The 13416-nt window shown below is 46.3% G+C and overlaps 1 protein-coding gene across 3 annotated transcripts; it reads left to right on the forward strand.

The window, feature by feature from the left end:
- The first annotated feature begins 3267 nt into the window (after positions 1 to 3267).
- LRRC73 (leucine rich repeat containing 73) lies at positions 3268 to 13416 on the forward strand. 3 transcript variants are annotated; one of them, XM_082215850.1, is made up of 6 exons: positions 3268 to 3913; positions 5757 to 5917; positions 8291 to 8413; positions 11011 to 11111; positions 11326 to 11509; positions 12874 to 13416. In XM_082215850.1, exons 2-6 carry the CDS (start codon positions 5854 to 5856, stop codon positions 12942 to 12944), a joined length of 543 nt encoding a protein of 180 aa, XP_082071976.1. In that variant the 5' UTR covers positions 3268 to 3913; positions 5757 to 5853; the 3' UTR covers positions 12945 to 13416. The 3 variants fall into 3 exon arrangements, with proteins under 3 accessions (XP_082071976.1, XP_082071975.1, XP_082071974.1); XM_082215848.1 differs by having other exon boundaries at positions 3774 to 4967; XM_082215849.1 differs by lacking the exon at positions 8291 to 8413 and having other exon boundaries at positions 3771 to 4967.

Consider the following 13416-nt stretch of genomic DNA (forward strand, 5'->3'; position numbering starts at 1 on the left):
TTATCATTAAAAAAATCTGAAGTGGGGATTTAATTGCTTAAGATTAATCAAGGGTTTTTTCCCCAAAGCTGAAATCTCTATGCTACCTTTTCCTAATTTTATTATGTTGGCTTCAAATATTTTAGGCTAGGCAAGTGTTCCAACAGCAACTGAAGAGCAACAAAAAGAAGGAAAGGTTTGAAATGCAAGCCTATCATGAAGAGCTTGGCCTAATTAATATATTAGTGAGGAACCATAAATCTCATGAAGCTGCTTTATTTCTAGACTGGAACTCTTTGCATGCCTTTATCCCTGGATCTTTAAAACTGTATATAACCAGACCATTAACATGGCCTAGTCCAGAACCTTCCTGGCAGAAGCACTTTGGATAATTTGGAGTGTGCTCAATCACCAGATAAATGGCAGGCACCTGATATTCTTTACCTTTCATGCCATAGGATGTTATTACATCAATTATGCAGACCATATTGTCAAAGCTTCGGGGTTGTCATCTGAGTCTTCTATGGCTTGTCCTACTGTTTATTTTGGTTACAGTGTGCAGCCTTTGGAGAATAAAATGAAATGCAACTCCTAAGCCAGGTCATCTATTGCAAGCTGTAAAGCAGCTATTATATTCCCCAATATTGTGTTTCTTATTTCTGTGTCTTCTAATTCTTCTCATTTATCCTGCAACGAATGCTCAAGTGCTTATTTTATTCTCTGCCTTAATTACAAGACAAAATGGATTTTGCTTGGAGTTTGGACTCTGCATTAGCAGATTAGTTATATGTAGAAAGCTCTCTACTTACATGGCTTATGATCCTAATAGTCCCAACCCCATTCAGTCCCATTAACATTTTCATCATTTATTGTTCTAGCCATTATCTAGCTTTGCTCCCCGCCTGCCCGCCCCCCCCCCTTGGTACAAAGCTCCTAGGGCCCTTTATGTTACAAACCATTGCCCAAGAAGAAGGGGAGAGTAGCAGGAGTTTATGCTCCTTTCCTCTGCGTTCCTAGCATTTAATTAATTGCAGAGAGCTGCAGCCAAAAAAGCCCTGCGCAGTATGCTTGCTGAAGTAAGCAAAGCTTCTTTGTAAAAATTGTGCCTGCCAGGCTATTTTTTAATACCAGCTGCCACCCTCCAGCTGAGGAAAAGCAAAATCATGGCTAGATTAGTTTAGACCACAAACTCCTCAGGGCAGAGAATTGCATCACTGAGCTTACTGCAGATGAATGCCTCCTACCCTTTGCTGTCCTTTGAACTTTCTGCCAGAGCAGAAGAACTTCAGTTTCCTGGCTCTTTTTTCCAGCCTATCCCTTAACACCACTATTGCTAAAAAAAGAACTTGTCATCAGAGTTATTCACACCTACTGCTTTCCTCCACACTTGCAGCTCCTCTTGATTGTGGGCACTTCAGCACTTCTGGTCACCGTGTCTTCATATGGTACTATGAATGTACATCCACAATGCCACAAGAACACAAAGAGCAGTCATCACTGGGAGCAAGCAGTAGTAGCACAGAGAGGAAACAGGATTATAACAGTAAGAATGGGCTACTCAACAAGACTTGGCATGGCTGATGAGATCTATTGCTCACAGAGCCTTCATGCACCCATTCATTTAGCTGAGGCCCATACTATTAATTCACTAAAGGAAATTCCTTCCCTGCCCCTCTCCAGCTGTCAACATCCACTGTCAGTTTAGCACACTGGAAGAGCACATGATTTTCATGCAACCATCCCAGGTTTAATCAGATGGAGCTATTCAGAAGGTGGCTGAGTAGAATGTACTCATTGCCCTAATAATCCCTTCAGGAATATCTAATTCAACTGTAAACAGATCCCGAACTGAATCAGATGTGTTCATATCTGTGTTCCTGTAAAAAGCTGCTTCTGTTCACTTTCCTTCAGTCTACGTTGCAAGTGGCACTTAAGTGAAGTATAAATTGTTTGCTAATTAGTTGTGTGTGCATATGGAATGTTACAGAAAAGGCTCAGGTCGCTGCCCTGAGGCGCTGGCTGTTAAAAAACTGACACAAGGCAGGAAAAGGAAGTAGAGGTAGGAGTAAACAGGCAGAGAATGTGCAACTCAGTCACATATGTTTAGGCTTGATTATGGGCCTAGTTACCTGTAGGCCCACCTTCCCCAACTTGGTGCCCTCCAAATGTTTTGGGAATGCTGGCTGGAGCTGACTGGGACTGACCAGCACCAGGTTGGGGGAGGCTGCTGCTGAAGTAAGCGAAGAGAGCTGGGATCAAACATGGTGTTCTGGGAGACTGTTCTAAGCAGCAATGGAGGAAAGGCAAAGTGGTTCCTCCCCAATTCCCTCATTCCATAATGGCAGTAAGAAGTCCTTCTGGCCTGCTCTGGGTGGATATACTCATATACAAGAGGTTAACACTACTGCTCCTTCAGTTGCAGACCTTGCTTTACCTTACATCTCCATTTCTGCTGACACCTAAAGCTGAGGTAAAATGAAACACAGATTAAGAGATGTGTAATCCTTTAATACAGTACAAACCTCTACTGTGCAGTACTGCCCTTTGGCTGCTGCTCCTGCTCCTGTAGAGTTCATGAATGCAGGAGCAGAGCAGAGCTACTCAGAGAACCAAAGGCTATTTTTACTATCATTTTGGGTGTTCCACTCATCCACTCACATGAATCCTACAATAAGCGTATTTGAATGACATTCTTAAAGTTGAATGTATGTATGTGTGTATTTCCTGCTTTCTTCCCTGTTGGGGACTCAAAGCGTTTTACAGATAAAATATGAACAGCTAAAAACTTTTTGAAAAGAACAATAATTAAAAACAATTAAACATATAACCAAAACTATATACAGTATAAACAGAGCAGATCTATTAAAAAACTTACAGATGAAAAAAACATTCCCATGAGTGCTTTCATTAAAAGAAAGAAGATGTGGGAATTGTCTTTATGACTGCAGGAGTGGTCTTGCTGGGAATAAGGACCTGGACGTGAGGGGTGCGAAGGATGTCCAAGCCTGACTTCTCAGCCATTTTGGAAACGTGGTGCTGGAAACAGGGAAGGATCTGCCAGCCACCGCTGCCGCTGCTGTTTAAACTACTAGACAGATAAAACAGACATACTGTATATCATGCCTCCTTTTACTCTTGGAGAGGCCCCCATCCGAACCTATTCTAAGCGGCAGATTCCCTGCTCTGGAGCTTGCACCGTCAAAACAGGGCGCCTCTGAGCAACTGCAGAGTTCATTTCTCTCATCGCTGCCGAGGAAGCGGGAAAAAGCTGGTCCCAATCCCACCCCCGACGACCCCACTCCCCTGAAGGTCAGTCTGGGGCTCTGGGTCCCAGGGTGCGTCTCGGCCCACGATCCGCCGCACAGTCGCATCCAAGAGATGGCGCAAAGCATCTCGCCGGGATAGAAGACGGAGGTCTCCAGGACCCCGCCCGGCCCCGGCTTCCTCCACCAACCGAGCGCCTGGATCTAAATGAAATCCCGTCAGCCCCGGCCTCACGCACAGCCCCTGTCGGCGGGGAGGGCCTGGAGGTGGAGCCCGGGGCAGGACAGCGCGCCTGGGGAGGCGGCGGCGGCGGCGGCGGGGCGGCAGCAGCCGCGTGGCCCGGCTTGGCAAGAGCGCAGGCTGCGGTGCCTGGCTGTGGCCATAGGAACCGGCGCAGCGCCAAACAAAGCTGGGTCCTCCTCCCTCCCTCCTCCCGCCCCGCCACACGCGCACCCTGGGGGCATAAGGAGGGAGGAGACAGCGCAGCTCCGGTCTCTGCAGCGGCGCTGGCGACTCCGTCCCGCCGCCGGCACTATGAGCTGGGCGCTGCCGCGGGAGCCGCCGGTGCGCTAAGAGGAGGAGGAGCAGGCGCGGCGGCGGCGGCCGGAGGAGGTACTCGCGTCCGGGAGTCGTCGGATCTGCCCCGGGCCCGGGAGCGAAGGCGGAGCAGGTGCGGCGGCAGGAGCGGCAGTACAAGCCTCAGCGACCGAGGCTGCATTGCTGTGGATGGCAAGGAGGGCGCCGGGGAAGGGGGAAGATCGTTCATAGACGACTGAAGCTGGAGGGCACGGCAGCCCGCCCCCACCCCTTCCCCGGCGGACACGGCGGCTTGTTCTCCGATTGCGCAGAATCCTGAATACACACACACGCTCGGTTTTTTCTATTCGTGTGAAATTCCAGAAAGGATCTGGCACCGATTTGTATTTGCATTTCTTGCTCCTGTTATTTCACATTGCCTGGCATCTGCCTGCACCACTTTATCCCGGTCTGCTCACCTTACCCTCTTCACAACCCTGCTCGGGACTGGAAAGCGCTCTGCTTTTGACATATCTTAGAGAGTACCCGTTATTGTTCTCCACATGCTTTAATTTGGAGTTGCACAGAATTTACCTTGATGCATCCGGGTCGCATAGAAGTTTCTACGCGGATCCGGCTTGCGCAACGCTTAAAGCTGCTTTAAGGAGCACCTATTTGAACTGCGTACAAGAAGTACTGTATTCTGGCCTGAGCCGAATAGCACATTGAATTCGGGTATTGTAACATTGCACCGTGGCCTCCAGCTTCGTTTGCACAGGATTGCACAACCGTCGGTCCACTGATTTCCTTAACGCGCTCCTTACCTCTTCTGATCCGGATTGCAAAGCAATCCCTGCACTGCTCTGGATTGCACGTTGCTTGCACAAATCCGGATTATTTTGCTGCTGAGAGTGTTTTATTCACAAAGATATAAATATGTTGCCGGGATCTATCCAGATCTCTGGGGAGACTTTATCAAGTGCCGAGATTCGGGATATCTGTGAGAGCCTGAGAGAGAACTCCATCAAACTGCTTTCGCTCCGGGGCTGTCAGCTTTCCGACAGAGATTTTGGCCGCATCTGCAGGGGGGTCGCAGAATCTCACTCCTTAGCTCAACTTAATCTTAACTTGGGGATTGTCTCCAATATCAATCGGGTCAAGCAACTGGCTGAAGCCCTGAAGACCAACCGCTCTGTCCAGTCTTTGTTGTGAGTAGCCCTCTACTTAGTAGGACTTGAGGAAAGGTGCCCAGTTCTGCTGGCAGAAGTCTTGCAGTCCGATTCATATGCATGTTTACTCAAAAGTAAGCCCCATTATGTTAAATAGATCTTACTCACAGGTAAGTGTGCATAGGATTGCAGCTGTTGCTGGTGGGCTTCCAAAATTGTTTAGTGTATCTGTGTAGTCCAAACCCCACTTACTGGGAGCAAATCCCATTGACTTCTGAGTAGACATGGATATATAATTGAGCTGTTAGTCCTTAGCACCTTATAACTAACCTTTTGCTCTAGGTGCAAAGTTACCCACACCAAAAGGGCTTTGAGGGCAAGGTTGTGATTCTAATCCAAAATGGTGATAGCATTCTAGATTATTTCAAACCCAACACAGATTAATCTTCTTAAACAGAAACAGTGAAACTTGGATTTGGGCAACATTTTATTACCCTAAGCCAAATTCCAGTATATCTCAGGGCAGCAAACCCAGGACAAAGCTATGTATGTTGTGTCAGAAGGAAGAGTAGGACACTGAAACGCAGGTGGGGTGGGGAGGAAACCATAGTGATAAAGGAATCTGCTACCATGGCAGAAAAGGGAGCAGGGAGTAAGGAAGCAGATTCAAAGACTCCGTTAATGACTCTTCGTCTTTTAGAGTTGTTGGTATAAATCGCCCCTGTTAACTTATTTACTGCATTTCTTTGTCATAGTTTGAGCTGGGTGAAGTCAACTGCAACTCTTGAGGAACGATAGTTTAATTCCTAACCATTTATTCTTGCACAGCCTCCATGGAAGTCCCCTGACAGACGCTGGTCTGGCTCTTCTGAACCCAGCACTCTCCATCCATCCCTCACTAGTGGCCTTGGACTTAGGGGACTGCATGCTGGGTGATGAAGGTATTAACTTGATCTGTGGACTGCTCCCTCCTGATGGGGCCAAGTCAGGTAAGCAAAACTGGATGTGTGGGGTTCTTGTATATCTCTGGAGCTCATAATGGACTTCAGATCTTTGTTCAAACAGTTCTACAGTTGGAACGGTTGTGGAGGTAATGTTCACTCCCTGTTCAGTACAGGATCTGCAATACAGGATGCAACCACAGCATCCCTGACAGATGGCTGTCCAGCCTCCGCTTAAATACTTCCCAAGGCAGCCTGTTCTTTGTTTAACAGCTCTAACCATTGGGGAAGTTTCTGTTCCTAACTTCTAGCCAAAATTTGCTCTCCTGCAATTTCCGCATGCTGGTTCCGGAACAACAGAGAACAAGTCTGCTCTGCCTTCATGACATCCCTTTAAACTATTGTTTTTCTTCTTCGGAGAGTAAAGAGACCCCCCTGACAAATTGCAACACTGAGTTTTCAGCAAAGTGAAATTATAGTGAAATTTCCTCTGTCGGCTGAGGATCTGTGGCTTGCTAAGAATAAGTGGATTCTCGTTCTGGGAGAGAAGGTATTCAGAACAGAAGTAATTATACTTTGCCCTATTATAGAACTAAACAGTGTCATTTCCCACTAAGTCAGTGTGAGGATCTGTAGGCTTTGTGGTTGTTTTGCATTTTATTTTTGCAACCAAAACTTGATGCTGTCACATTAAAAGCCGTTTTCCTTTTTCTGAAATGCCCTATTGCTGTGAATTTTATCTGTTGGTGCTACTCAGAAATATCACCAAAGGTTATTTTTTGCCGAAGGAATTATCTTGAGCTAAATCAAAAGTCTTTTGAGAAAAGAGTATTGGAGCCTGGCGGACTGGAAAATAATACTTTGACCGAGTTTTCAGCCGTCCTCTTCCACTCTACTGCATTAAGCATGCCACTAGGCTTGCAAGAGCAAAATCTGGAGAAAGAAAAATAAGGGCACTGCAGATCTGTTGTGTGTATTCTGGTAAATTTGGAACCTCGGTGTTTAACATGATCCATTAGAAAGAAACATTGCCCCTCTGCCTTTTTGCATGAGATCATCCTTTCACCTTAAAGAGCTCTTCTTTCTTGCTTCTTCTTGTCCTTCTTGTGATAGCACTTTGTCCTCTTTTGGGGCCTGCTGTTTCTGTGGTTGGGGTGGTGTGCAGCTAGTTGTGAAAGGGAAAGGGAACAGATACTGTGGGCCAGGGATCAAGAACTTGTCCTCCATATGTTATTGGATTAAAGTTCCCCTCATCTGCGACCATTGGCCATGCTGGCTAGGATTGATGGGGGTTGAAAAAGTTCACAACATCTGGAGGGATTTATTTTTGTTAACCTGCCCTGGAATCTGCTGGTGAAGGGCAGGTAATATATTTTATAATAAAAATAATAAGGTTTCCCATCTCTAGTGTAGACAAATGAGGGCATCTTTCAGACAGTATCATACCAGAAAATTAACTCTGTAAGTATGATGCAAATTATTCTGCTTGTATCCTGTTAGCATGTGAAAATTAGCACATCATGTTCTCCCAATGCTTATTTGGGAACAGTTTCCACAACATTTATGTCTACAGTTATCAGACTCAGCTGAAGTGTGTGTTCACATGGGCAAATGTAGCATGTCATCAAATGCTGCCAAAGTTGCAGGACATTCAGGAACATTTAATTGTTATTTATTATATTTGTGTCCCACCCTTTCTCCCAAAGGAGCTGAGAGTGGCAAACATCAAAATGTCAAATTCTAATCAAGCATTCACAAGATGACTTGGTACAGATTAGTTTTCCTTTCCCTTATTTTATTTTTATCAGCCTTGGGGATGTGGGTGCTGTTGGAGTTTCCTTTGCCAGCCACCAAAATGACTTGAGCCACTTCTGCTCCAAGAAGCCTTTAAAAGGGTGGAGGACAACAATTTAACTACACGTTTAATGTCTCTGAATACAACTTGTGTTAACATACAACTGTCCCACAGTTTGTTCTTAAGAAATCTGTCCTTTTAACCATCCTGATAGTTGGCCCAAAAGAGTGGTTAAAATGTGTTCAGGGGTTATTAATAGTAGTAGTACAGTGGTACCTCTGGTTGCGAATGGGATCCATTCCGGAGGCCTGTTCACAACCTGAAAAGAGCGCAACCTGAAGTGCCGGTGCAATTTGGCACTTGTGCGCTTGCATGAGCAGCGAAATCCGGAAGTAACCCTTTCCAGTACTTCCGGGTCGTTGTGGGACACAACCTGAAGCGTCCATAACATGAAGTATGACTGTAGTAGTAGTATTTTAAAGCAAATGTAAAATGCGGAGTGGAGATTTTAATCCACACCCATGATTCTGCAGGGAGAAGGAAAGGGCAGTATATATGCAGTTGATATAATCCTGAATACAAGAGTGAGATCTTGTGACTGTGTAAACTCACTTGGCTTCCCTTAGGTTTGAAGGAGTTGACTCTCAGTGCTAACCCTGGCATCACAGCCAAAGGATGGGGGCGCCTGGCTATTGCAGTGGCTCATAGTTCCCAGGTGCGAGTGTTGAACTTGGACTACAACCCACTGGGTGAGAGGAGCATGGATATCGTGTGTGGCTTATGTGTGTCTCTTTCTTTCTTTCTTTCTTTCTTTCTTTCTTTCTCTCTCTCTTTCTCTCTCTCTTTCTCTCTCTCTTTCTCTCTCTCTTTCTCTCTCTCTTTCTCTCTCTCTTTCTCTCTCTCTTTCTCTCTTTCTCTCTCTCTCTCCCTCTCTCTCTCAAACACATGGGGATGTTGCTTGGTTAATGATAGTTAAAGAGCCCACATCTAGGACAAGTCCAATCACAATCCAACTCGGCCCTTCCTCTTCATTATTTTATGTATTTTTTTAATTTCTCAAGGCGGCAAACAGAGCAGATAACCAAACACTGTGAAGCAAGTATCCATTCCAATATTGCACATGCTCTCTGAAAATATAACACAAAGCTAATTTAACGTTTCCAAAACCACCATCATACTAAGCTACCAGAAAATAAATTAATCAGTCAAAAGCTATGCGAGCAACTGCAGTATTATGACGGGGCCCAGCACATCTTACTTGGCAAAGCATTCCACATAGTTGGGTGCCAAAGCAGAGAAGGTCCTGACCCTGCTTTAAAGCAGGCTCACCTCTTGAGGTTGAGGCAGCTCCCAGGTCCAAAGCTGTTTAAGGGTTTTTAAAACCAACCCTAGCACCTTGAATCGAGCTTGAAACTAATCCACAGTGATTAGTTTCTGATAACAGAAAACCAATATGATGGAATCAAATCACCAAACACCTGTCAAGGATTTAGGGCTGGGTCAGAAGTGCACACACTGGGTGCTGAGCTGAGGGGTGCCCTCTCAAAGGCATTGGGCTTTGGGAAGGAGGCGTGAGGGCTCTGAGAGAGTCCTAGAGTCTTATCCCCTCCCCTTTCCTAAAGCCTAGTTAGCACTTTCCCAGCTTTGGGAAGGAGGTAGGAGGGTTCTAGACCTTGCCAGAGCCCCCGCACCTCCTTCTCAAAGCTGGGCTCCTCCTCACTTGCCTTTGGGAAGGCAGCATGAGGGTGACGGAGGTGCCTTACACAAGTTGCCATAATAGTAGTACCCAAGTTCACCATTCCACCTGTCAGCACTCTGGCTACAGTATTTTGCCCTGTTTGCAGGTTCTGGACAGTTTTGAAGGCCTGTCTCACATAGAGCGCCTTACAATGGTCCACCTTGGAAGTTGCTGAATGACTGGCAGAGGGCCATTGTGTCTTCATGGTTAGGTAACATAGGAAGTTGCTTTTTACTGAGTCAGACCACGGTCCATCTCAATCTGCACCAAGAATGAGAAATCTGCCACCCTCCAGAAGTTGGACTTCCACTCCCATCAGCTCACCCAACATGGCTGATGGTAAGGGATTATGGGAGTTGTAGTCCAGAGGCACTTGAAGGGTCAGAGAGGTGCTCCATCCACCTGGTCTGTACTTAGGTAGCAGCTCTCCAGGATTTCAGACAGGAATGTTTCCTACCTGTGTGATCTGCCCTTGAGCTACAACCCATTTCTTTTCCTGATAGAGTTTGCATATGTGTGTAAACTAGTGTCCCCTTTGTCTGGAGTAGTTACCACCTTTGCGCCTTTTTTTTTAAAAAAGGCCTAGGCAATAGGCTATTAAAGAACCTGGCTATTCAAAATACGAAATGGAACAGACAATTGCCAGCCTGGGCCTGGGAGAATATAAGATGGCGGCCTACCATGTTCTGCAAGGGATGAGACTTGCTTCCAAGCTGAGGAGGCCTGAAGAGCAGCCCACCATACAGGCCTTAGGTTGTGTGCACTTCCTCTTCCTGTGTACAGTGTGGCAGTACCCGTCCTCCGAATGTTATCTTTGCAGCCCCATGTAGGCTGCTGCCACTGGGCTTGGGAGTCAGACCAAGCTTCTTCCCCCGCCCTTGCCTCCTCATCTTCTTCCAAATACAGCAAAGAGGAGAGGAGCCCCAGCAGTGGTTGCCATGGAAACCGCCTCTCTCCCTCTCTCTGCAGCTGCGCTGCCTGAGCAGAATTGGCAGCTGGTGAGAGAAGGGACTAGACCAGGCAGCTCTCGCCTCTCCCCATCCCTCCTGCCTCAGGGAAGCAAATGTGAGACGCTCCTCAGCACACCCCACCTAATCCTGCCCTTTCAGAACTGGGCGAGGCCTTTCTTCTTTCTGCCTTTCCGCTGTCAGGGTTTACCCTGCAAAATGAGAGGTGCTCGGGCCTTAAAGCCTGGCAGGAGGCTTCTTCTCTGACCCAGAAGCAATACCTTCTAATTAAGACTTAGCTCACCAAGAGGTCATGTGCTGCTGCCCCAGGTGCAGAGGTATCGGTTTTTCCCCCTTAGCCAATTTAAGAAGAGAAAGAAAAGCAGCAGCAGCAAAACAGATGCATAACGTGATCACTCTTCCCCAGTGTCTTGTACCTTTAACAGGCAGACATTAAACAGGTGCAGCACCTTTGAGTGAGATTAGAAAACTGCACCTGTTGAATGCATCTGTGGTTATTCATTTTTTGGGGGGGCAGGGGGAAGTGCTGGTAGAGTTGAGGTTGTTGTACTGCCCAGCAAATTCTGCCACTCCTGGAATGGCTGCGTGCAACATGGCCTCTGTGAGGTCTTCTAACATCTCCTGACTTTCTACCATCTAGGTGACCAAATAGCAGGAATGCTGGCAGTTTCTGTGGCATCCAGCCGCACCCTCGAGGTTTTGGACTTGGAAGGAACGGGACTCACCAACCAATCAGCCTTGGTAAGGAGAACATGGTCCTTTGCCGCCTTCCATTCGCCTTCTAAGTCATGGAAGTGGGCAGACTAGCGTCGTCTGCTTTTATCTACCCCAAATGCACTGTCTCAGGGGCATTTTGCCAGGAAGACTGGAGCCCCTTTGCATTCTCCTTCCTTGGTTCTCTTGCCTCTAAGCCGAGTTGCTTACCAACCAGCCTCTCAACTCTTGTTCTGTTCAGATCCTGCTGGATATGGTGGAAAACTACCCGACAGCTTTGCGGACGCTGATCCTAGCAGAGAACAGCATCAGCCCTGAACTTCAGCAGCAGATCTCTGACCTTCTTTCTGAGGGTGAGGAAGACGACGAGACGGAGACTCGTGAAGTCATGGCAAGAGAGAAGAACAACTGGATCTGCCAGAGCAGTAAGTCTGCTGGGGCCTCCACTAAGGAGGAGGAGGAAGATGGGGGCGGGTGTAGCTGGAAGGGGGAGGCTGACCATGGGAAACCATGACATTCAGGCCCTCAAAAAATTGAAGGTCACAGAATTTCAGTACTGGTATTTAAGAGCATCATAGAATCATAGGGTTGAGAGTCATCTAGTCCAACCCCCCTCAGTGCAGGAATCTTTTGCCCAATGTGAGTCTCGAATCCACAACCCTGAGATTAAGAGTCTCATGCTCTACCAGCTGAGCTAAAATGCACACATAGAAGCATATACTTTTGTCCCAGTACTGATATTAGAATAGAACTTAGTTAGGGATGAAAACACTTTCCTACACTATGAAATCTAGTCCTTGGCACAAATGCACTGGCAGCACTAAACTGAAATGCAATCCAGCCTCTGATGATTTTCTGAAATTAACCCTACAAATTGGCTTATGAAGGGGTGGTAATCTCCTGTTTGAACAAAAACCAAAGTCTGGTATCCCATTTGGGTTCTTTTGTGTAATTATAGGGCAAAGCCTTAAATGGAAACCCAAAGATTTTGTATAGCACATCTCAGGTGCCTATCAAGCAGAGAGCTACCGTTGTTCCCAGGAGTTAAAGGAAAATACTAGAGCAAAAGGAAAAGGAAAAGACTAGAGCAAGATAACTGTGGATGCCTAAGCACAGAGTTTAATCCAGCTTCACATTAGCAGGTCTCCTTTTTAACTGTGTATTTTGGAAAAGGAAACTTTGTTGTGTGCAGACTTCAAACCAAGAGGCAGTACATCCTAATGGGTGTTCTGATACTGCACTTGGAGCCCAATAATTACAACAGAGGAGCTGCCTGCTTGTGTAGCCCTTACCTTCCCCAACCTGGTGCTTATTTGAACTTTCATCATCCTTGACCATTGACCAAGCTGGCAGATGCTGGAAACAGGGAGGGCACTAGGTTAAGGAAGACTAGTGGAACCACACAGCCTGTCTGCAGAAACAGCACATAGGAATCCATGGAGTTGAGGAGGAAGGGAGGGGATGGGACTCTATGTGGTCATGGTCTGCAGCTACAATTGCAATCCCACTTATCTGGGAGTAAGCCCCACTGAATTCAGTAAGAGACACTTCTGCGTAGACATGGTTAGTATTGTGCTATACACTTTAGGCATAAAATGAATCTATTTAATTGCCAAGTGCTTCACTTCAGGAGTACTCAAGCTGGTGCTTTCTTGAATTGTACTTAACGTTTCATGTTCTCCTTTATAATAGTCTTCCTAGCCCTGTGCTTAGGATCCAGCTACAAATCACGGTTGTCCCCCTCCATATCCTGTTCATCGGCTAAAACCACCTTTTCTCCATTTCGCAGATTCTAGTTCCCAGATGGTCTTGGTAACTTCGGGCCTTGGAGAAAGTCTTCTAGCAGAAACAGAGATGTGAAAAGGAAACTCCCATTGCCTCTGATGAGAACATCACTTCCATGTATGTGGAAAGACTGTGTTTATTTTTTAAAAAAGTGCGTTCACACATATATCACGTGTGAATGTGTACTGTGCTTGTGTGTTTGCAAGTGAGTGTATGCACTAGGCAAACAGATGGGTGTGAAAGCCTAATGTCTATGTGTAATTGCTGCGCCTGCCCTGAGTGCAGATCCACACACTGTGTCTTACTGAAGTCACTTTTAGCTCCACACTGGGATGTGACCCAAGTTAATCTCGATGTCTGTGTCACACAACTTGTCAGTTGCTTGTGATTGTCCAGTTGCTGTATTCTTAGGTCGCACCATCCATTCTTGACTAATCTTTGCGGGAGGCTGTATTTATTCAAATGTGTATATTTATGTATAACAGATACTTTTTATTGCTTGTACCTATGTCTTAAGTAGAATTTTATATAAAGTTCACAGAAATGG

Source organism: Podarcis vaucheri (assembly GCF_965113315.1).
Source record: "Podarcis vaucheri genome assembly, chromosome: 3".
Lineage (NCBI taxonomy): Eukaryota > Metazoa > Chordata > Lepidosauria > Squamata > Lacertidae > Podarcis > Podarcis vaucheri.

What these genes read in the sequence shown, in the direction of transcription:
- LRRC73 (XM_082215848.1), top strand. Translation starts at nt 4,696, where the DNA reads ATGTTGCCGGGATCTATCCAGATCTCTGGGGAGACTTTATCAAGTGCC. An exon ending in CGCTCTGTCCAGTCTTTGTT is followed by an intron (nt 4,968 to 5,756) that starts GTGAGTAGCCCT and finishes ATTCTTGCACAG; the next exon opens with CCTCCATGGAAGTCCCCTGA. An exon ending in CTTGGACTACAACCCACTGG is followed by an intron (nt 8,414 to 11,010) that starts GTGAGAGGAGCA and finishes TCTACCATCTAG; the next exon opens with GTGACCAAATAGCAGGAATG.